The sequence below is a fragment of the Schistocerca americana genome, chromosome 9 (genome assembly GCF_021461395.2).
Source record: "Schistocerca americana isolate TAMUIC-IGC-003095 chromosome 9, iqSchAmer2.1, whole genome shotgun sequence".
Taxonomy (NCBI): Eukaryota; Metazoa; Arthropoda; class Insecta; order Orthoptera; family Acrididae; genus Schistocerca; species Schistocerca americana.
This window is the reverse complement of record NC_060127.1, coordinates 60527660-60552033: the sequence shown is the minus strand read 5'-3', so window position 1 is coordinate 60552033 and position 24374 is coordinate 60527660. Positions and strand designations below refer to the sequence as shown.

Here is a 24374-nt window from a genome sequence, read left to right as displayed (position 1 = left end):
CTTAAGAGCTATGAGGACTTCACCTTTGCTACTATGAAGCAAATTGCTTTTACTGCAAGTTCCTCGCTTTCCTGAAGAGCTATGACCTATCGTTCACCTTCAGTAGAACAGATTCATTTCACAGTATCAAAGATGAAGGGGTGCTCGTGGCTCTTAATGTATGCATTTTTGGAGCACATGTTTACTAGACTTTTCTTCTCCTTGTTATATGAGGAATCCATCCAAAGATTTTCCATCAAGTTTTGCAACACCATGTATATTGTGGTTGTTGTTTGAAAATACAATAAATCTAATTTCTTCCAGAATGCCCTTTAATCTGCTTTCCTCTTCCTTGCAAAGATTCATTGATGCTGCTAATATTATGATCATCATTCTGCAGGTGTGCAGTAAATGAAGATTTCTAGTGCTTGCTTATGTTTGTGTGCTCTCTGAATCTGGTGGAGAAACATCTACTTTTTTGCCCCACACAGAAATGTTCACATTCACCACATTTGATTTTATTGGTTACATATTATGTAAATGGTTTTGTTTTGTGGGTGGTGTGTCTCATTATCATCCCTACTTTATTTTGCCCAAACAACAAAGTAGGGAGCACACAAACATAAGTGAGAACTGTAAATCTTCATTTAGTGCACAACTACAACACTACAATCATAATACCAGCAGCATGAAGGAACCTTTAAAGGTACTACATACTGTAGAGAAAGGCAGGCAGATTAATGGACACTCTAGAAACAATTGAGATTTATAGCTCCTTCCAAGAACGACCATGATACAGGGTGAACATTAACAAAACTGCAGGGATGGATTCCTTACTGGAAATGGAGGAAAAGAGCCCTGTGAACATGTGTCCACAAATGCATTGTTGCCACAGTAGATGGCACAGACGAATGACAGTTCCTCTGATTACATGCCGTGCGTTCCTTGTGTGTTGTAGGTGACAAGGATAGTAGCGGCTGTCATGCGGGATACAAGTAACCGTACTTTGGCTATTGGTAGACTGCTTGCCTGGAGCTTGTACTTGGGTTTGTCTCAATATCCTGTAGAACCCGGTCCTCCAGATCTGGTGTACGCACAGTCTGCTACCTCCCTGCACGTTCATCTGTCTGAAAGGACCATCGATCACACAAATACCCAAAATGGGCTTGAAATGTTCTGAGATGTGGTTGGCGTTTGTGAGGGTAGTCATTTTCATACAGCCGTACTGCCTCTCGACCATTCCCGCCTTCTTGGCCATATACGAACACAATCTCGGCTTATTCCCAACATGAATACCGGACCATGTGGCTGCTTACAGTACACTGAATCTATCACATAGTCTGCGACATGCAAGGAACATATGGCATGTGGTCAGAGGAACTGTCATCTGTCAGTGCCATCTACCATGGTAGTGATGCACTTCCGGACACATGTTCATAGGACCTTTACTTTTTTCCTCCATTCTCCGTCAGGAATCCATCCCTGCTGTTTGACAGTTTAACTAATGTTGAGCCTTTATATTCTTAATGAACAAGTAGACCTCAGAAATAAAACTTTTCGCAACTGCTTTAGACATTTACTCTAATGCATTATAAGTGCACACTTTTGGACATGTCAACCATTCAAGATATACACTATTCACTCAAAATTACACTACATAAAATGTATTGTCATAATTGCTAATTGACTAGTACCATTGACTGGTTGCTTTTTGATGCATATGCATTGTAATCTCTGTCCAACATCAACCTGAATGTCAAAAATCTCATAAGTACATGAATGTCAACAAACTACAAAATTAGTTCTAACCCCATTTTATATTGTTGTCAGTACATTGTATTATGTTTTGCAGATGCTTAAAAATGGTGTAAATTCCGTTATAACAGTTAAAAGCAATACAACACCATTTTTAAAGTAGTTGTTTTGTCTGTAATCCACTCTAGTCACCAAACTGACAATTCCTTGATGCCTAAGAATGTATCCTATCTAAATATCCCTTCGCTTTCTGCTGGTAAACCTTTTATGGTATAAGGTTGTGGTCTGTTCCTAACATTTTGTCCAGAACTGCACTGGGCATCTTCGGTGGTGTTGCTCCTCCATTGAGTCTTGCTGACTGGTGGGTTGGATGTCTGAGAATGACATATATATTATAGAAATGGAACATGGCCAGAGTCACACATGAGAGATGATCTTTGACAAAGATAAAACTTAACTATCAATTGTCACCTTGTCAAAGATAAAAAAAAAAAAAAAAAAAAAAAAAAAAAAAAAAAAAAAACAGTTTAGTGATTCAGCAGAGTTACTGTCCATATCTCGCTAAGTTTCATGGTCTTTTCTTACCTATTAACATTATTCCTAAGTGTATATATTTCAATGGCTTCTCTACATAGCTGTGGATAATAGTTCACCATCTTAGACAAAATTTTAGTTTCAGAAAAGTTGACTGAAGCACAGCATGAAGTTTCCTGAAACAAAAATTTTATTTATGACAATGTAGTAGTAGTAGTAGTAGTAGTAGTACATTTGCATCTACATCTACATCCATACTCCGCAAGCCACCTGACGATGTGTGGCGGAGGGTACCTTGAGTACCTCTATCGGTTCTCCCTTCTATTCCAGTCTTGTATTGTTCGTGGAAACAAGGATTGTCGGTATGCCTCTGTGTGGGCTCCAATCTCTTTGATTTTATCCTCATGGTCTCTTCGCGAGATATACGTAGCAGGGAGCAATATACTGCTTGACTCCTCGGTGAAGGTATGTTCTCGAAACTTCAACAAAAGCCTGTACCGAGCGTCTCTCCTGCAGAGTCTTCCACTGGAGTATAATTATAATCTCCGTAACGCTTTCGCGATTACTAAATGATCCTGTAACGAAGCGCACTGCTCTCTGTTGGATCTTCTCTATCTCTTCTATCAACCCTATCTGGCACAGATCCCACACCACTGAGCAGTATTCACGCAGTGGGCGAACAAGTGTACTGTAACCTACCTCCTTTGTTTTCAGATTGCATTTACTAGTAGCAGCTTTATTCATCCGTAGGTCTCTTTTTACAAGGATATACGACATGTCGAAGTATTTACAAATTTAGACCAATTTAAAATAAGCTAATTCGTACACACATATATTTACACACTTATAGTTAGAGACAATCATTAGATTTACTCCTGGTATACAATACTATTTTTACAAATAACTTATTAAATAATGTAATGCCAGTGTTCACTCATACCTCATTATCAGTCACTGCACACACTATATGTTCATTGTTTCATAACATGAACTATAAAACATAGGGATAATTTCCATAGGAACGAAGAAACAATGAAACTTAGCAACATATGGACAGTGGCTCTCCTGAATCATTAAACAGTTTGTTATCTTTGACAAGACAACGATCAATAGTTAAGTTTTATCTCTGACAGGATCATCTCTGCTTATCGCACGTAACTCTGGCCACGTACCCTTTTCTACAGCGCATATGTTGCTCTTAGATGTCTGATCCATGAGTCGGTAAGACTCAATGGAGGAGCAATGCTGTGGAAGATGTCCAGTGCAGTTCTGGGCAAAATGTTAGGAACAGAAGAGTTTCATGGAAGGTTTACCAGCAGCAATGTCATTCAGTCATGAAAGCCTTCATTCTATTACCCCTTCATTTACTCAAGCTGTGCCACAAAGCTCTTTTCTACTAAATTGAAATCAGTTCCTTTCAATTAGTTATTCCATCTACCCACGTAATATTCAAAAATTTTCAGGGACACTACATACCAAAGCTTCTAGTCTCTTCTTGCCTGCTTCATCTAAAGTTTATGTTTCACTTCTGAATAATGCTCCACTCCAGACAAATAAAATAAAAAAGACTTTCTAATGGTAAAATTTACATTCAATGTTAATATTTTCTTGTTTTCAGGAAGGCTATTATCTATTCTACATTTTACATTCTCTTCAGTTCTACAGTCATCAGTTATTTAACTGCTCAAATAGCAGAACTCTGTTTACTACCTCTAGTGCCTCATTTTCTAATCTAATTCCCCATCCTCACCCCACCAGCACCTGGCTACACTTCATTACTCACATTTTACTTTTATTAACATTTGTCTGACAACCTGTTCTCAACATACCATCTGTTTCGTTTAACTGATCAAGTACTTTGCCAAAACTTAAAATGATAATATTATCTGACGATTATACACTTGCCTCAGTTGCCAAAATTTTGTTCTTTATTTTGAACTTCTAATGATGCATTTCATTGTAATGAATATTTCTCTATTTTGTCTCACACTGAACTCTTATGCCACAGTTATGATGAAGGGGAAGCCCAAACATGTCATGAGAAGTTGAAAATACAGAATAATTTTTGGCGACCAGTACATGTGTATAATCATTAGTGTCAACACAGTCACAGATCTCTGAAAGACTTCTTGTCTAAGGTGATGAAATATTTGCCTCACTGGATATATGCAGATGTAAAACTGTGGTACATTTCTATACGTAACATTATGCTTAGTGTGATGAAAATTAGGTTCAATAAAATATGTTTATCTAATGGCGTTACAGCTTCGAAATTTACCCTAAAGGTGTCTCTAGTACATGTTACACTGTATTCTTATGCCACAGATCTGGTGGTGGGGTAATCAAAACACATCATCAGAAATTAAAAATAATGAAAAAGTTTTGGTGACCACGACATGTGTGTCATTAGTGCCATCATGGTTGCAGATTTCCTCAAAGACTTCTCATCTAAGGTGATAAAACATTATCTGAACAATATGAATATAAGTGTTTCATTATCGCAGTGATAGAACACATTGTTGTGCAAGGAAGAGTTGCTATTCACTGACATTATTTGAAACTGTCTTAAATACTGCTTTGAATGGAAGCAGGTGTATGAGAAACACACACACATGGTAACACAAGAGACGTTACAGTGGAGGCCTCTCCCATTATTAGGTGTGGGGAATAAGAGTCACTTATTGGTTTAAATGGTTCTGAGCACTATGGGACTTAACTTCTGAGGTCATCAGTCCCCTAGAACTTAGAACTACTTAAACCTAACTAACCTAAGGACATCACACACATCCATGCCCGAGGTAGGATTCGAACCTGTGACCGTAGTTGTCACACGGTTCCAGACTGTGGCACCTAGAACCACTCGGCCACCCTGGCCAGCAGTCACTTATTGAAAATTAAATAAAATATAATACTGATTCTACTTTTTGGAACAGCAGCCATTTAACTGTGCTAATGATGTTACTGTGTTACTGAAAGGAGGTCCCATCATCTTCAGTATGTCAATACAATCGTGTTGGGAATTCTTACAGCACAAGCTAGTAATGGACATAGGAGTATTTACCTAATCAGCAAATCACTGAAGGATTGACAAAATGTAATTAAACCGTATGGACCCAGTACCAGAAGTAACACAAACCAAGTTTTATTCTGGAATGAAAGTTTCACTCTGCAGCAGAGTGGGTGCTGATATGAAACTTCTAGACAGATTAATAACACTTGAATTCAGGACCTTTGCCTTACCAGTTTTGCACGAGAACTTCTGTGAGGTTTGTAAGGCAAGATATGACATACCAGTGGTGGCAGTAAAGCTGTGAGGATGGGTTGTTACTCGTGCTTTGGTAGCTCAATCACTTCCCCGCAAAAGACAAAGGTCCCAAATTCGAATCTCGCATGCTTGTGCTCCATCTCTAATGACCTCATTGTCGACGGGACGTTAAACAGTAATCTTCTTCTCCTTGAATCTCGCTCCAGCACATAGTTTTATTCTGCCTGGAAGTCTCAAGTTTTATTCTGCTTCCACATGAAGAGATTCACAACAACAGTGAATGTAGTATGTTGTTGTTGTGGTCTTCAGTCCTGAGACTGGTTTGATGCAGCTCTCCATGCTACTCTATCCTGTGCAAGCCTCTTCATTACCCAGTACCTACTGCAGCCTACATCCTTCTGAATCTGCTTAGTGTATTCATCTCTTGGTCTCCCACAACGATTTTTACCCTCCACGCTGCCCTCCAGTACTAAATTGGTGATCCCTTATTGCCTCAGAACATGTCCTACCAACCGATCCCTTCTTCTAGTCAAGTTGTGCCACAAACTCCTCTCCTCCCGAATTCTATACAATACCTCCTCATAAAATAACTGATGATGGTCGAAGTAGAGAGGATATAAAATGTAGACTGTCAATGGCAAGGAAAGCGGTTCTCAAGAAGAGAAATTTGTTGACATCGAGTATAGATTTAAGTGTCAGGAAGTCGTTTCTGAAAGTATTTGTATGGAGTGTAGCCATGTATGGAAGTGAAACATGGACGATAACTAGTTTGGACAAGAAAAGAATAGAAGCTTTCGAAATGTGGTGCTACAGAAGAATGCTGAAGATAAGGTGGGTAGATCACATAACTAATGAGGAGGTATTGAGTAGGATTGGGGAGAAGAGAAGTTTGTGGCACAACTTGACTAGAAGAAGGGATCGGTTGGTAGAACATGTTTTGAGGCATCAAGGGATCACAAATTTAGCATTGGAGGGCACCGTGGAGGGTACAAATCGTAGAGGGAGACCAAGAGATGAATACACTAAGCAGATTCAGAAGGATGTAGGTTGCAGTAGGTACTGGGAGATGAAGAAGCTTGCACAGGATAGAGTAGCATGGAGAGCTGCATCAAACCAGTCTCAGGACTGAAGACCACAACAACAACAACCTCCTCATTAGTTATGTGATCTACCCATCTAATCTTCAGCATTCTTCTGTAGCACCACTTTTCAAAAGCTTCTATTCTCTTCTTGTCTAAACTATTTATCGTCCATGTTTCACTTCCATACATGGCTACACTCCACACAAATACTTTCAGAAACAACTTCCTGACACTTACATCAATACTCGATGTTAACAAATTTCTCTTCTTCAGAAACGCTTTCCTTGCCATTGCCAGTCTACATTTTATATCCTCTCTACTTCAACCATCATCAGTTATTTTGCTCCCCAAATAGCAAAACTCCTTTACTACTTTAAGTGTCTCATTTTCTAATCTAATTCCCGCAGCATCACCCAACTTTTTTTCAACTACATTCCATTATCCTCGTTTCGCTTTTGTTGATGTTCATCTTACACCCTCCTTTCAAGACACTGTCCATTCCGTTCAACTGCTCTTCCAAGTCCTTTGCTGTCTCTGACAGAATTACAATGTCATCAGCAAACCTCAATGTTTTTATTTCTTCTCCATGGATTTTAATACCTACTCTGAACTATTCTTTCGTTTCCTTTACTGCTTCCTCAATATACAGATTGAACAGCATTGGGGAGAGGCTACAATCCTGTCTCACTCCCTTCCCAACCACTGCTTCCCTTTCATGTCCCTCAACTCTTATAACTGCCATCTGCTTTCTGTACAAATTGTAAATAGCCTTTTGCTCCCTGTATTTTACCCCTGCCACCTTCAGAATTTGAAAGAGAGTATTCCAGTCAAAATTGTCAAAAGCTTTCTCTAAGTCTACAAATGCTAGGAATGTAGGTTTGCCTTTCCTTAATCTTTCTTCTAAGATAAGTCGTAGGGTCAGTATTGCATCACGTGTTCCAACATATCTACGGAATCCAAACTTATCTTCCCCGAGGTCGGCTTCTACCAGTTTTCCATTTGTCTGTAAAGAATTCGCGTTAGTATTTTGCAGCTGTGACTTATTAAACTGATAAGTTCGGTAATTTTAACATCTGTCAACACTTGTTTTCTTTGGGATTGGAATTATTATATTCTTCTTGAAGTCTGAGGGAATTTCGCCTGTCTCGTACATCTTGCTCACCAGATGGTAGAGTTTTGTCAGGACTGGCTCTCCCAAGGCCGTCAGTAGTTCTAATGGAATGTTGTCTACTCCTGGGGCCTCATTTCGACTTAGGTCTTTCAGTGCTCTGTCAAGCTCTTCACGCAGTATCATATCTTCTGTTTCATGTTCATCTACCTCCTCTTCCATTTCCATAATACTGCCTCAAGAACATCGCCCCTGTATAGACCCTCTATATAATCCTTCCACCTTTCGGCTTTCCCTTCTTTGCTTAGAACTGGGTTTCCATCTGAGCTCTTGATATTCATGCAAGTGGTTCTCTTTTCTCCAAAGGTCTCTTTAATTGTCCTGTAGGCAGTATCTATCTTACCCCTCATGAGATAAGCCTCTACATCCTTACATTTGTCCCATAGCCATGCCTGCTTAGCCATTTTGCACTTCCTGTCGATCTCATTTTTGAGATGTTTGTATTCCTTTTTGCCTGATTCACTTGCTGCGTTTTTGTATTTTCTCCTTTCATCAATTAAAAGTCAATATCTCTTCTGTTACCCAAGGATTTGTACTAGCCCTTGTCTTTTTACCTACTTGATCCACTGCTGCCTTCGTTACTTCATCCCTCAGAGCTACCCATTCTTCTTCTACTGTATTTCTTTCCCCCATTCCTGTCAATTGTTCCCTTATGCTCTCCCTGAAACTCTGTACAACCTCTGATGCTTTCAGTTTATCCAGATCCCATCTCCTTAAATTCCCACCTTTTCGCAGTTTCTTCAGCTTTAATCTACAGCTCATAACCAATAGATTGTGGTCAAAGTCCACATCTGCCCCTGGAAACGTCTTACAATTTAAAATCTGGTTCCTAAATCTCTGTCTTACCATTATATAATCTATCTGAAACCTTTTAGTATCTCCAGGGTTCTTCCATGTATACAACCTTCTTTCATGATTCTTGAACTAAGTGTTAGCTATGATTAAGTTAAGATCTGTGCAACATTCTACCCGATGGCTTATGGCTTCCTCTTTCATTTCTTAGCCCCAATCCATATTCACCTATTACGTTTCCTTCTCTTCCTTTTCCTACTGTCGAATTCCAGTCACCCATGACTATTAAATTTTCATCTCCCTTCACTACCTGAATAATTTCTTTTATCTCATCATACATTTCATCAACTTCTTCATCATCTGCAGAGCTAGTTGACATATAAACTTGTACTACTGTAGTAGGTGTGGGCTTCGTGTCTATCTTGGCCTCAGTAATGCGTTCACTATGCTGTTTGTAGTAGCTTACCTGCACTCCTATTTTTTTATTCATTATGAAACGTACTCCTGCATTACCCCTATTTGATTTTGTATTTGTAACCCTGTATTCACCTGACCAAAAGTCTTGTTCCTCCATCCACCGAACTTCACTAATTCCCACTATATCTAACTTTAATCTAACCATTTCCCTTTTTAAATTTTCTAACCTACCTTCCTGATTATGGGATCTGACATTTCATGCTCCGATCTGTAGAATGCCAGTTTTCTTTCCCCTGATAACGATGTCCTCTTGAGTAGTCCTCGCCCGGAGATCGGAATGGCGGACTATTTTACCTCCGGAGTGTAGTATAGAAAGCAATAAAGTCTCATAACTATAGAATACATCAATATACAGTCTCGTAGGTGAGCATACAATAAGTAAGTAAACGTAAGTAAGGCCGAAGGTCTGCCAAACTGGGCTTATATTGGGCTGTTGCGCTTGCTACGTCATCTGTCAAGGTTGTGGTATGACCTCTCTAGGCCGACTGTGTAGTGTGCTGTTTGATTATGCGTGCTCATACTGCAAGCTTGCAACACTCCTTCCCCTTGGGGAAAAGTGTTGTCTATGCAGATGTCCCTGTCTTCACCAATATGTGATAACTGCTGATGTTGTGCTGTCACAGACAAATACAGTCTGAAATGGAGCAGATGCAGACACAGGTGCAGCACCCACCGTAAGGGAGCATCAGTGATGGAGGTGCTGTGTCCGTATCCACATTCAAGCAGGCCCTCAACAATGGAGGCAGCAGAGAAGACTGCGGCAGCGACAGGGGCTGTATAGATGGAGGTGGCCCAGTGCGGACTCCTCCACCCGACAATGGCGGCACATAGAGTGAAGGGGGCACAGGAGTTGGAGGAGGTGTGGACCACAATGCGTGTGACAGTGAAGTTGGTGGAGGCAGTTGCAGGGGCAGAGGGCTCTCCAGTGCACGGTCAGTCACGTACGGACGGAACCGGTCGTAGTGTCGTGTCACCGAGCCATCAAAGGTCCACACGGCACAGAGTCAGCAGCCTCAGCAGTGGTGGATGCCTGCTGGTATCCACTTAGGGTGCCAGCCAAACCCATGGACCCAGACAGTGGAGCCCGGACGACACTGTGGCAAAGCAGGCTCCAGTGGCTGGCCACACATCGGCCACAGCAGATGGAGCAGTGTACGGGGCTGGGATTTGTGAAGCAGCTCCGCTGGGCTACAGTCAGCGATTAGAGTGAACCTGTATGAACTCAAGAACCTATCGAAGGCTTCCTTGGGAGAAGATTAAGTGATATGTTTTTTCATCTCGGTTGCGAATGGACAGAACAGCCACTCTGCCTCTTCATTGGACTGGATATGAAATGGAAGGGCTGTAACATGCCAGATATCCTTCTTTGTACAAAAATATTCATAATATTGAGACACCAACTGTGAGCTGTTGTACATAGCAAGTGTATATGGCAGTTTTTCTAAGGAAAAAATCTTGGAGAGGGCTGTGACCACAGCAACCGTGGATGGGGATGGGCAACGGACCAGATGAGGAAACTTTTAGAGAGTGTCAACAACTACTAACCAAAAGGAGTTAAGGAACAGACACGCAAAACCAGTATGAATATGCTCACACGGGTGCTGTGTGGAGGATGGGCCATGGGGGAAGAGGGGCCTGTGATGCTGCTTGATGGGTGGCAAACGGTGGACAGGCTATGACAATACACACGATTTCATTGTAAATACCTGGAAGGGTAGCAATTTTGTACAAGAAATTGTACAGATGATCAAAATGACTTGTAAAATGATTTAGATAAGATATCTGTATGGTGTGAAAAGTGGCAATTGACCCTGAATAAAGAAAAGTGCAAAGTTATTCACATGAGTACTAAAAGAAATCAGCTAAATTTTGATTACACGTTAAGTCACACAAATCTGAGGGTTGTAAATTCAACTAAATACTTAGGGATTACAATTACAAATAACCTAAATTGGAACAATCACATAGATAATATTGTGGATAGAGCAAACCAAAGACTGCGATTCATTGGCAGAACACTTAGAATGTGCAACAGGTCTACCAAAGAGACTGCTTACACTACGCTTGTCCGCCCAATTCTGGAGTACTGCTGTGTGGTGTGGGATCCGCATCAGGTGGGACTGATGGATGACGTTGAAAAAGTACAAAAAAATGGCAGCTTGTTTTGTATTATCGCAAAATAGGGGAGATAGTGTTACAGACATGATACGTGAATTGGAGTGGCAATCATTAAAACAAAGGCGCTTTTCATTGCGACAGGATCTCCTCATGAAGTTTCAATCACTTTTCTCCTCTGATTGCGAAAACATTCTGTTGGCATCCACCTACATAGGGAGAAATGATCATCACGATAAAATAAGAGAAATCAGAGCTTGCACGGAAAAATTTAAGTGCTCGTTTTTCCCACGTGCCGTTCGAGAGTGGAACGTAGAGAGACAGCATTAAGGTGGTTCACTGAACACTCTCTGCCAGGCACTTTATTGTGAATAACAGAGTAATCACGTAGATGTAGATGTAGAAACACCGCAGTGGTCCAGGTGGAGAAGGTGCATGACGTCCTGCTGCAATACCGAGATGATCACAACCCTGGGCACCAACTCTTCAGTAGGCAACAGTAACAAACCACCAAGGCCTGAGAGATGGTGGCAGACAGTACAATAATTATGCAAAGGATTCAATACTCAGCCCAGTGATTCATCAGACCAATTGTGGTGGTCAAACTGAACAACCTGATGTAAGACAGGATCAGCCGTGATATCCACCAAAATCAAACAACTGGTAATGGGAAGACCATCCACAATGTTTTGGGCTTCTATGTCTACATGCAAACACAACAATTCAGCCCGATCAAATGTTGGATAGTGGCCAGCTGGCAATGAAGAAAGGGCATCCACATGAATGTGTTGTGCTGTGGGTCAGAAATGAATCTCACAGTTATAGCGTGACAAAACAGAGCTCAGCACTGCATGTGATGGGCCATTTTGTCCGGCAAAGAGGCCAAAAGACTGAAAAGAGACACTAGAAATTTATGATCAATAATCAAATACAACTTAGAACCATACAGGAAAACACAAAATTTTTTGAGCATGTCACAACAGCAAGAGTTTCTTTTTCTATCTGTGAGTAGTGCTGTTACACCTGATTCAGAGATTTGGAAGCATATGTAACAGGGAGTTTGGAATCATCCACATATTTGCATACCAGAACAGTCCCAAGGCCACACTGGGAGGTAACTGTGGCCAGTACAAGATATTAGACTGGTTGGAATGTAACTAAGCAAGGTGCAGAGTGTAATTTTGACCTTAGAAGGGTAAAGGCAAGCTCACAGGCAGGCACCCAGTGAAAAGGAACTTCTTTAAGTGGCTGGGTGAACCAGGAATAAAATTTATGGTAGTGGTACACAATCTTTCCGAGAAAGGCTTGCAACTCTTTACCATTAGCAGAACATGCATCAACATGCCGTCATAAATGCTGGACACCAGCATGCGAGACTTCAAAACTGAGATAGATGTTACAATACGAGAGAAGGAAAGTTGCTACTCACCATACAGTGGAGTCATGATAGGCACAATAAAAAGACTCACAGGGTCATAGCTTTCAGCCATTAATGCCTTTGTCAGCAGTAGACACACACACACACACACACACACACACACACAAGCACAACTTGCACAGATGACTGCAGTCTCAGAGAGCTGAAACTACACTGCGAGCAGCAGCACCAATGCATGATGGGAGTGGCGACTGGGTGGTGGTGAGGAGGAGGCTGGGGTGGGGAGGGGGAGGGATAGTATGATAGGAGTGGCGGACAATGAAGTGTTGCAGTTTAGACGGAGGGTAGGAGAGAAGGTGCGGAGGGGGGAGGGGCTAAGTAGCAGAAAGGAGAGAAATAAAAATAAAAAGAAATTAAAAGACTGGGTGTGGCGGTGAAATGACGACTGTGTAGTGCTGGAATGGGAACAGGGAGGGGGCTGGATGAGTGAGGACAGTGACTAGCAGAGGTTGAGGCCAGGAGGGTTACAGGAACATAGAATGTATTGCAGGAAAGTTCCCACCTGCCCAATTCAGAAAAGCTGGTGTTGGTGGGAAGGATCCATGCGGCACAGGCTGTGAAGTAGTCACTGAGATGAGGGATATCATGTTTGGCAGCGTGTTCAGCTACAGCCCCATTGTGGCCGGTTACTGTGCCCCCACTGAGAGAATCTCTGCTCTCATAGACCAACACCTTCAATCTATTACCCACAACTTATCCTCCTATATAAAAGATACCAGCAATTTCCTCAACCGACTCTCCACAGTTCCTTTCCCTTTACCACACGGTGCCCTGCTTGTCACTATTGATGGCACCTCCCTGTACACTAACATTCCTAATGCCTTACTGCTATTGAACACTACCTTTCCAGATGCCCTATGGATTCCAAACCAAGAACCTTCTTCCTAGCCTCCATGACCAACTACATCCTCACCCACAATTACTTCTCCTTTGAAGGCATTACCTACAAACAAATCCGCGGTACGGCTATGGGCACCCGCATGGCACCTTCCTATGCTAACCTATTCATGGGTCATCTAGAGGAATCCTTCCTAAAAACCCAGAATCCTAAACCCTTTACCTGGTTCAGATTCATTGATGACATCTTTGCTATCTGGACTTAAGGTGAGGACACCTTATTCACATTCCTCCAGAACCTCAACAACTTCTCCCCCATTTGCTTCACTTGGTTCTACCCAGCCCAAAAAGCCACCTTCCTAGATGTTGACCTGCACCTCAGAGATGGCTACATCAGTACCTCCATCCATATCAAACCTACTAACCGCCTGAAATACCTCCACTTCGACAGCTGCCACCCGTTTCATACCAAGAAGTCTCTTCCACACAACCTAGCCACCCGTGGTCGTCACATCTGCAGTGACAAGCAGTCCCTCTCTAAATATACTGAGGGTCTCACTGAAGCCTTCACTGACCGTAATTATCCTCCTATCCTTGTACAAAAACAAATCTCCCATGCCTTATCTTTCCAGTCTCCCACCACCTCCCAAAGTCCCACAGTCCGGCCACAGAGAAGTATTCCCCTCATAACTCAGTACCATCCAGGACTGGAGCAACTGAATTACATTCTCTGCCAGGGATAGATATCAATAACAGACTGTGGATTTACAGATACTTTAAAATCACCACGGAGCTGAAGGTTCTCCCAGGTTGTTTGATAATTACCAATGGAGTAGACCATTCATTAAAGGAAAGAAGCATGATAACACCCAAAGCCATAAGTCAATCTAGTTCCAATGTGACATGCTCCTGTAAAGCTATTGGGACTGGGCGAGCACAGAAAAAAAAAAGGAGGTACACCATCAGTTTCACTGTGATGTGAGCCTTGAAAATTGGTAGCACACCCTAAACCTTCCAAAAACATGGAGGATTATTCCGAGCAGAGTGCATTCAGTTGTGTGTACGGAACCTGATCTGATATCAGATGTACTTCATCAGAAATAGAGTACTCAAAAATTCTGAATGCATCTAACCCAAATAAATTTTCAGTGTTGGCATCATCAACTACTAGAAAGGTCAAAGGCCGAGCAACCACTTTTTCAGTATGGAAGTAGAAAACTGAACCAGTATGGGTATCTGTAGTAATTCACCCACTGATGAGAGACAGAACAATGCCGGTGATCTCAAGAGGTTTGAGAATTAAACAAAGTCACTGCTGCAGCCATGTCCACTTGCATTTTTAACAAGTACACACATGTACACCAAAGTAGTTTGTTTGGGCCTACTGTGACTTTGGAAATACTGCTCACATTCATGTTCATGTCTGGTGAACAAGGTAGATAGTTGAACACAGACACAATATTCCCATATTTTTATGATGGTTGCACGTCATCCTGTGCTTTAGGCACAGAGCCTGCTCATACTGAACAGAACAATATAGGCATGACAGAAGAGGAGCAGACGGCTGCTGTTGTGACTCTTAACTGCAGCTTAGCACAGCACTGTCCCATGCAGCATAGATGTTGCAGTTACACGGCCACGTCTTCCCCCTGTAAGTTAACTGACAGTGGCCGAGGTGGAGAGAAAGCAACGGTAGCTACTTCTCACTGTGCTTCTATCTGATTTTCTTATGTCCTACATACTTCAAAAGACTGAGCAATGTTCAGAACATCTGTGAGAGGGGGATTTTCACATTGTAAAGCATGTTCATGAACTTCCCTGCCAGAGGTCAGGCATATTGTAGCATCACAAACCATTGAATCAGCATACGACTCCTTGTGGACCTCAGTACAAACTGGCAGTGATTGCTAAGCCCACAAAGTTCCACTGCTTGAGCTCTGTACGGCTGTTGCGACAGCTTTTGACAGTGGTAGAACTCAATGTGAGCAACAATAATGTGAGTATGTTTCCAATGATAATTAGAGAGTAACTGACATTTCATCGAAAGAGAAACTGGCAGGTTCCTGAAGAGGAGCTAGCTGACACAAAAGGTGATAAACAAAAGGAGATATCCATGACAAAAATAAAGACTTACACAAGTTGGGGTCAGCAACTCTGAAAGCTTGAATATGTTGCTGTAGGCATTTTTCAAACACGTCCCCATCTTCATCATACAGAGGAAACAGTAGAGGTTGCACCAACGGCAATGGAACCTGGTGCATCAACGAGGCTGCCAAATTGTTTATTGCCACAGAAAGAGCCTGCTGTTTGTCAGTGGAGCTCACTGTTGTTGAACAAGAGATTGGAGCAATTCTTCAACTGACATATTGGCTGTATATCAAACCAAGAAACAAAACGTGCAGAGTAGAATACCACACGCATTGCCAAGTATCTTGTAACATTGTACAGACACAATATCAAAAGTAACACCAACCAAGTTTTATTCTGCTTCCACATGAAGAGATTTGCAGTAACACTGAATGGAGTATAGAGTGGGTCAAAGTCTCATAACTAAAGAACAGATAAACACACAGTTTTGTAGGTGAGCATACAATAAGTACGTAAGAAACTTCCTGGCAGATTAAAACTTTGTGCCAGACTGGGACTCGAACTTGGGACCTTTGCCTTTCGCAGGCAACTGCTCTACCATCTGAGCTACCCAAGCACTACTCACACCGTCCTCACAGCTTTACTTCTGCCAACACCTCATCTCCTACCTTCCAAACTTCACAGAAGCTCTCCTGTGAACCTTGCAGAACTAACACTCCTGGAAGAAATGCTATTGCGGAGACATGGCTTAGACATAGTGTGGGGGATGTTTCCAGAATGAGTGTGCACTGATATGAAACTTCCTGGCAGATTAAAACTGTGTGCCGGATCGAGACTTGAACTCGGGACCTTTGCCTTTCCTGGGCAAGTGCTCTACCATCTGAGCTACCCAAGCATGACTCACACCCGGTACTCACAGTTTTACTTCTGCCAGTACCTCGCCTCCTACCTTCCAAACTTCACAGCTCTCCTGCAAATCTTCGCAGGAGACCTAGGTTCGCAGGAGAGCTTCCGCTGCAGAGTGAAAATCTCATTCTGGAATAAGTAAGTAAACATAGGTGAGACCAAGGGCCCAGAATGTCGGGCCTATACTGGGCTGTCACACACATGGCACAGCACTTGCTGTGCTATCTGTGCAGGTTGCGAAGTAACCTCTGTAGGCCAGTTGTGGAGGCACTCATACAGCATGCTATTTGATTATGCATGCTCACACTATAGACTTACAACAATATATTATGTGAGACAGTTATAAAGGTTTGACAGATGTGGTGAGAAAAATAGAGATCTGTAGCTGATCACTCCAAGAAAAAAAATTATTCCAAATATGTGTTCATAATCTTAAAGCTTACAGGTTATGCCAAATGTATATGAGCAGTTCATGCTACTCACGAAGACATCCAGAGACAATTTCTTTTTTCTTTTTTTTTTCAAATCTGATTTTAAGGAACTTTTGACACATTACTTGTTAATGTGTTCAGAAATCATAACGTGAATGTGTGTACATTCTGGTATTGCTTTTGTAAGTATAACTGATGTGTGATGCCTGTCGTTATTGGACATAATTTTTCCATGTTGAATTAAGTGTGCCTCCTATATGTGTTAATCAGCTGGTACCTCAAGATGATCTGAAAGCATCTGTTGGTGTGTGTGTACATACAATGCAAGTTTCATACTGTAGAGCTGTGGAACACTCCTTAGCAAAAATACCTTTGTCGTTCTTCTACCAGTTGGCAGATTCTCTCCACGGCTTCCCGGTGCCTCTCAGTTGCCTCACTCCACTCGCGGGTGCCCTTCACTACTTCTAAATTTGATTCGATGAAGTCCACAGTCCACTCCAGCAAAAAATCCCGCTCATTCTCCAATGCAAACACAGCTGCAGTTGCAGTGACAGCGACAGCGACAGAACGGTCCCGACTGAGTTTCCAGATCACCCAATACTCACACTCGGTACACAGGAAGAACAGTTCAAATCTGTGAAACGCCACCAGAAGTTCCACTGAGGCATCCCAATAAAGATTATTTGCTTCGGCCGAGTACATGTAATACAGAACCTTTTCTAAAATTTGAGGTTTCATATCCGGAAACTCCAGTCGTCCCTTCTTCGACACCTCCGAGCCCGGCTGCAGCATACGGGCGAAGACGGGGCTACGGGCAGCCAGTATTGCTCTGTGCGCTCCCATCTCGACAGTTCCTGCACACAATATGAAGTCTACGAAATTTCCCGACAGTCGCAATGACTGTAGATCCTGTTCGAAACTCGACTGCCGCACTGGCTTAATTGCTCCTACCCAGTGCTGTACAAGGCACACCGTACTGATTTCACATTCGAGCCTCACCCCTTCTGTATTCTGAAGGAAAAATTTGCACGGGAAACAATGCTGTGACTCTGACCCTTCGTCAATCACACAATCTGTTTTTTGAGTGCAATTCATTCGTACTTTTTCCTTAACACTCAGATCTACTTTTATGCTACGACCTCCTTCACTTTTCAACAGGTGGAAGCGTACTTCGTATGCCCATTCACGAAGTTTGTAGAGTCTTAGCTCCCAGCGAACTGACTCGGGATGGCAGAAATGAGGTGATGCCACAAACTCCCTGCCCTCTGGCCAGTAATTCAACCCTGAAACTGTCCATCCGTAGATCACTTTCTTTCTTTCACAGCACGTGTGGCCCGAATCACACACAGTGTCCGAAATGCCCTCACAAGTCATGGAAATGCTGTGCTCTGGCACACATTCTGAGGCTGAAGAATTTCCTGGTGTAGCATCCGAATATGAACCAGATGTAGCAGGTGGAGAGTGATACCTACGGAGAAGAATAAAGCAGCAATATTACTCAGTGATATAGGTGCATGCAAGAGGGAAATTATGACACACACACACACACACACACACACACACACACACACACACACAAACATTGGGGTGGCTCTTATTTATTTATTATTATTATTATTATTATTATTATTTTTTTTTTTTTTTTTTTTTTTTTTTCAAGTTTGATTTATTCATCATGTTATTCTCGAGTTGTTTCGACCATGCTTGTGGTCATCTTCAGACCTACAAGTCAAATACAAAGTCTGATCAGAGGGCTACATACATTAAAGAAAATTTTATAAAATTACAAAGTGCTGAAACCATTGTAGAGCCATACACCACACCTGGATTGCTGAGAGGCATGCATCAGTCCACCAACAAAGATGACTCTGGAATGAACAAGTCAGCAGCATGGTGGATTACATGTGTGATGTGATCCACCCATTCCTAGAAGCTGCCTCGATGTTCAAACACAGCCACCAGCTGGCTTAGCATACAGTTAGATCCGTTGATCATCGATTCCAGCATCTTCCTTTCAAGTATTGCTCCATCTGGTAGGTGAATCCAGAGTGTAAGTGGTCACTCAAATGTAGGTCATCTGTTACTTCCCACTGGGCAGTGTCTGAGAGGGGTGGAGAGCAGAAAGAGAGGCCAATGGCTGAGAATGACCCAGTGCAGTATATCATGTAATTGTAAATTTTGAAATATATTTAAAATACATACGAGTGTACAATTGATGTGGTGGCAAAACCTTTGCTTTGAGCGACTGCATTCCAGAGAATCTACATTACTTACCAATGTATGGATTCTTTACTGCTTACGGCATCCAGTCGCTGGTTCAGTGCATATTATACAACTAATTGTAAAATGGCTGAAGACCCAACTTTAGTCCAATGTCTTTCATGTACAGTTGTTCTCTATTTTCTGACAATTGGTAATTGTTCATTTTGTTCATGGTACAATAAAAAGTGTTATCTTATGTACATGTTCTCTTTAAGTAAACAGAACCGAACTTCAACCTATAAGTAAAGGATGAACTTCAGAACACCTTATGAGATTTATCAAATTTATTAATGAGCCTTCGGCTCTGCTGCAATTACATTTAAGCTCTTAGCTGGTGTACTCAATTGATAATGAAATCCAATCATACAATTGCTTTCCATGAGACATGCAGGAAAGGCAACACGAGGCACACTATACCAGCAGTGGCACAGAAAAGAGTGGGATAGTGTATGTTGTTGATGTACAGCTCCTGAGATATCATGAGGGTCTCCTAAACTCAACCCCTAGGGCAAGTTTGCTCCAAGCCCCATAATACATTATGGGCAATTAAATTTCCCAATAGGAGAAATGATTGGGAGAGGTTCTGTGGGAGCCACAGAGTCTATTGCACCTTGTAGAGGTAAATACAGTGAGCAGACAGTGATCCTCTGATCCACACAAACTTCAGCTGCTACTGTTTGTAGGCCAGTAACCAAGAAGAGTGCAGAGGAATGATGACAAACACAGCTACACCTCACTTGGCCCTGCCCCAATTGGGTCCTCCTTGCTGTGGAGGGCACAGCCTCATTGCACAGTGACTTCAGTAAGCTTAAAATTATGTTTCCTTTAAGCACAAGTATACAAGATGCTCCTGGGCTACGATTTTCAGTTCCTCCATGTGTGTCCTGAACCCACTGATACTCTACTCTAGTATGAGAGCCACTTTATCAGTGAGGGTTTTCTTTCACCCAGTGTGTGCTTCCTGTAACTGATGGGGGCTTTGTCTGAGGCCTGGAGAGTGTCCCAGGAGGACTTCATATCCCCTTCGCTCCTAAGCAGAATTGTGAGAACTGTCAGACATAAAGAGCTCAACATGGTCAGACAGTTTACTTCCTGTCTTCATCTGCGGTTCATACTTACTATTAGGGTCTTTTTTTGCCTGAGATAGCTTTGGAAGAACAGCTGTGGCACTAGTAGTTGGATTGCTGGTCTGTTAACCACATTCTGCCTTTGGAGGTGCTGGGAGCTCCAGAATGTTGGTGACTGCGAGTTTTTCTGACATTCTGAGGGCGGGCAGAGCTATGGGCGTCGAAATAACAGCAGATTTACAAGTGCACTGAAAAATGCAGGTAGCAATGCTGACATAGCAACCTCAATTTGTGTAGAGGCCTTGGCTGCCATAATAGGCTTTTGAAGAGGTGCATCCAAAGAAGCAGTGAATGGAGTAGGCCATGTGGCCTTATAGATCCTTTCGGCCGCACCATACAGGATGCGCTTCAATGTTTTGAGTTCCTGTATCTTCCTTTCTTCAACATAGATGCTGCAGTCTCTAATCCAGACAGCATAATCCTCCGAGCAATTTATAAACTTGGAGGAAAGGAACAAACGATGCCGTCATGGGTCTCTTTATCACATATGCAAAAAGTGGCTTGACTGCACATTTCAGTGAAGGAAACCTACCTTGACATGCACTGGAAGTTTCGTGCTATCAGATGCAAGGATAAAGGAGTCTGATTTGACCAGATTGCCTTCTGCCATTTTTATTGTATTTTGCACATCAATTATACCTTCTGGAGCCCACTAACCTCTAGGTTTCTCTTTTGGAATATCTACACAATCTGTGCAAGACACAACACCTTTGCTGTACTTTAAGGTGTTGTATAGCTCCATTTCAACTGCATATTCCCTAAGGTGTTCAGCTTTCTGCAGGTCCACTGCCTATTGGGAACTAGAAGCTTGAACCAGCAATGTCCAATTTCGTAGTTGCTTTACACATTCTAGATTCCCAGCAGTGCCCTCTAAAGACTTTCAAATGTAGAAAGGTGAAATCTTCGCAAAGCTACCCTCTTTCCTTGAAACTATTAAAAACACATTCTGACTAGCAGCATATATTCTGTTACTAAAATCAAAAGTACTGGAATTACTTCCCGTATCAGTACAACTGGTGGCATGAGCCCTCTTGTTAGGCTGGGTGTTGATATATATCAACAGTATGTCCATTCCACTGGGAGCTGAAATGGCAGGCTCAAGCATTCCATCTCAAGCCCACAAGCAACTAGGAAAACTAAGGCTCCACACAGACGTAGTCCCTCTTGCCTGCGTAAGCCTTATATAACCAAGATTCGGCAGGTTCAACTTTTCCATCTCAACAGCCAGACGTGTGATTGGTGCACAGTTCACTTTGAGACTGAGGTCTTTTTTTACAGAGAAGTTTATACTAGTCTCGCAAAACGGGTAGCAAAGCCGAGATCCCCATTCCCTGTGACACACAACACTCCATTGTCCCACTGCACAGTGCTCACTGAAACATGCCCAGAGCTTATGGTTATAGAGGACTAGTGAAACTTACGAATCTCTATTTCAGGACACCTGGGTTCACCTAGCTCATACCCAGAAAATGAACACTGTGCTCCCTGAGGTGCTCAACATTTGGCAAAATCTGGGGGCACTTGAGACTTATTCGATGCCACAGGTGTGCCAAGCATTACACCCCAAAAGGAACTTGCAAAACTGTGTACAGAATGTCTACAAGAGAAGAAATTCCCCAAAACTGGAACAATGCTGCAATTATTTTACTTCATAAGGCAGGTGAGAGAAAAAAAACAACTACAGATTCATCAACCCACTCTCTCTACAAGATACTGACTAAAATTATCACCAGTGGCATATAAATAGTTTCATATTTAATCAAGCAGCGGAGTAAGCTGACTGCAGAAGTGTGTGTGGTAGACAGACCATTTGAAAGTTGTGAAGAAACTACAGAATGGAGCAGTGAATATGAACTATCACCCTGTCTAGGATTCAAAAGTCTTACAAAGTTTTTTATTCAGTTTCAATAAAATCTGTCCTGACAGTGCTTGAGAGGCTGTGCATTCATACAACCTACCCCAATACACTGAAGAACATACGAGACATAGCCACAAAGTCTTATTAACTTGAAAAATCAAAGAGTCAAAAAATTTTGTGCAGTACATTAAAAAATTGAGTAACAGTGAGTACAGTACACCAAGAAACAAAGATGTGGCTATCTGTTATAAGCTTCACTTATTGGTGACTGAAATATCTCATGATTGTATATATAATAAATAGATGGGCAAGAGCCACCTGGACAGCCGTGTGCTGGCTGCAGATCGAATCCGCACTATGGGTTAACAATGAGGCAAGGTGCGCTGGCCAGCCTGGATGTGATTTTTAGGGAGTTGTTCATATCCCACTAAGTGAATACCATGTTGGTACCCGAGACCTGTGTCAGTTACATGATTCACAAGCTTTAGAAAACTTTCACTTACTTTCACTCACTTTCACATGAATAACACTACACCCAGACTACTGGGGTACACATATTCTGTCCCAGGAAGTAGTGGGTTGGCAATAGGAACGTCATGCAGCTAATCCTTGAATTAAGCATTTCAAATTTGTTAGTAGTCATGCTGACCCTGCCACAATGCAGAACAAAGGCACGATAAAAAGAAGAATAATCTGGTGAGCAAGATGTGTTCCTGTATAAAAAGATTTATGTTAATTGCCTGTTAATCATTCAAAAGTTACACTGAAAATTTAAATAGCTTCGTTTTTTCCATCTTATCAGATAGAGATCATGCCTTTCAGTGAGTTTCAAACATATTGTTTATTACTGCAATTTACATTAAGAACTTAATAACTATTAGGTCTACAATTTTGCTTCCGCTGTTTTGCAATAGACGGCAGTTGCAAGTGGGTTTCAGGTGATTGGTCATAGGTGTAATTCAATAAGCTTAGGCATCTGTAAACATAATGCCATAAAAATATTAGTCGATTTGCGATTGCATCATAAGGTTATTCTCGATTAAGTACGTCAACTTATGTACCCATTTCTTGCCATTTGCGGAAAGTTTTAATTTTCTGCTTTAACATGAAGAAATCTGTGGCTGTGGCTCTTAAAATGCTGGTAAGACCAATGGAGAGGGAACTATTAGTGGAAGAACATGCAGAGAATGTTTTCAATGCCTTAAGAACGGTGATTTTGATGTCAAAGACTGGCATGGCGGTGGAAGACAGAATGATTTTGTAGCTACTGAAACAGATGAAGACAGTCACAGGACATCATTATCAAAAGCAACTAATACGTTCAAGTCCAGCACTGAAACACAAATGGCCACAATACAGCGATAGACACATAAAGGTAATTTTGCTGCAGGTCAGTGCTCGACACCATGTCGCAAACCCCATCAAAATATACATGTAAACGTTGAAATGAGAAGTCCTATCCCTCCTGCCGTATTCTCCATATGTTGCTCTCTCTGACTACCACCTTTTTCGATCAGTGGCACACAGTCTGGCTGACCAGCACTTCCGATCATATGAACAAGTGCAAAATTGAATCGATTCATGGATCCCCACAAAAGATGACCAGTTATTCCACCACGGGATTTGTATGCTATCCAAAAGTTGGGAGAATGTAGTGGCTGGTGATGGGCAATACTATCAATCAAATTTTTTTGCAAGTTTTTCACAATAAAGCTCCGAACTTCGAGAAAAAATGGTGGAAGCAAAGTTGTAGACCTAGTATTTTTGTGAGATAATGCCTTCACTCCCTCCCCACCATCTTCAGACGAAGCTCACAGCTGTAGCAATATGGTACTTACCTATGCCTGTGTACAATATACCATTAACTGTCATGTGATATTACAATGAACACTGGCACTTACAGCCACCAGCAATGACAGTCATTGGATATGAATAGTTAGATAATTTGTACAATGAATGGCAAGGTATGTTTTTCATTTTCTTTTGGATTAACAAAAATTCCCAATGTCTTGCTTTATGTCCATTGAATCCTGTCGAATATCTTTGCACCCACCCTCTGAATTTTACACAAAGAGGCAAAGCATTATTTTCGTTTAGTATTTTAACTGTTCACAAGAGATTTCCACTGAAACTGATTTCTACGCCAGTAACAAATGTCATTAAAAATAAAATGTACGAGAAAGTAAGAGTAAGACTTCCATGACTATTACATAGACTGCATCTGCTGTTATCTACTTTAAATAATATTCTTCCTCAAGTG

The 24374-nt window shown here is 41.8% G+C and overlaps 1 protein-coding gene across 1 annotated transcript in view; it reads right to left on the bottom strand.

Annotated features, from left to right (window-relative positions):
* Window positions 1-2346: 2346 nt before the first annotated feature.
* The window catches only part of LOC124551069, a 47769-nt gene continuing 25741 nt past the window's right edge, over window positions 2347-24374 (bottom strand). The window contains exons 3-4 of the mRNA XM_047125956.1: window positions 17238-18335; window positions 2347-2444 (exon numbers count right to left, since the gene is read on the bottom strand). Coding sequence (XP_046981912.1) covers window positions 2384-2444; window positions 17238-18335 — 1159 coding nt within the window. The 3' untranslated portion in view covers window positions 2347-2383. The remainder of the gene's footprint in view (window positions 2445-17237; window positions 18336-24374) is intronic.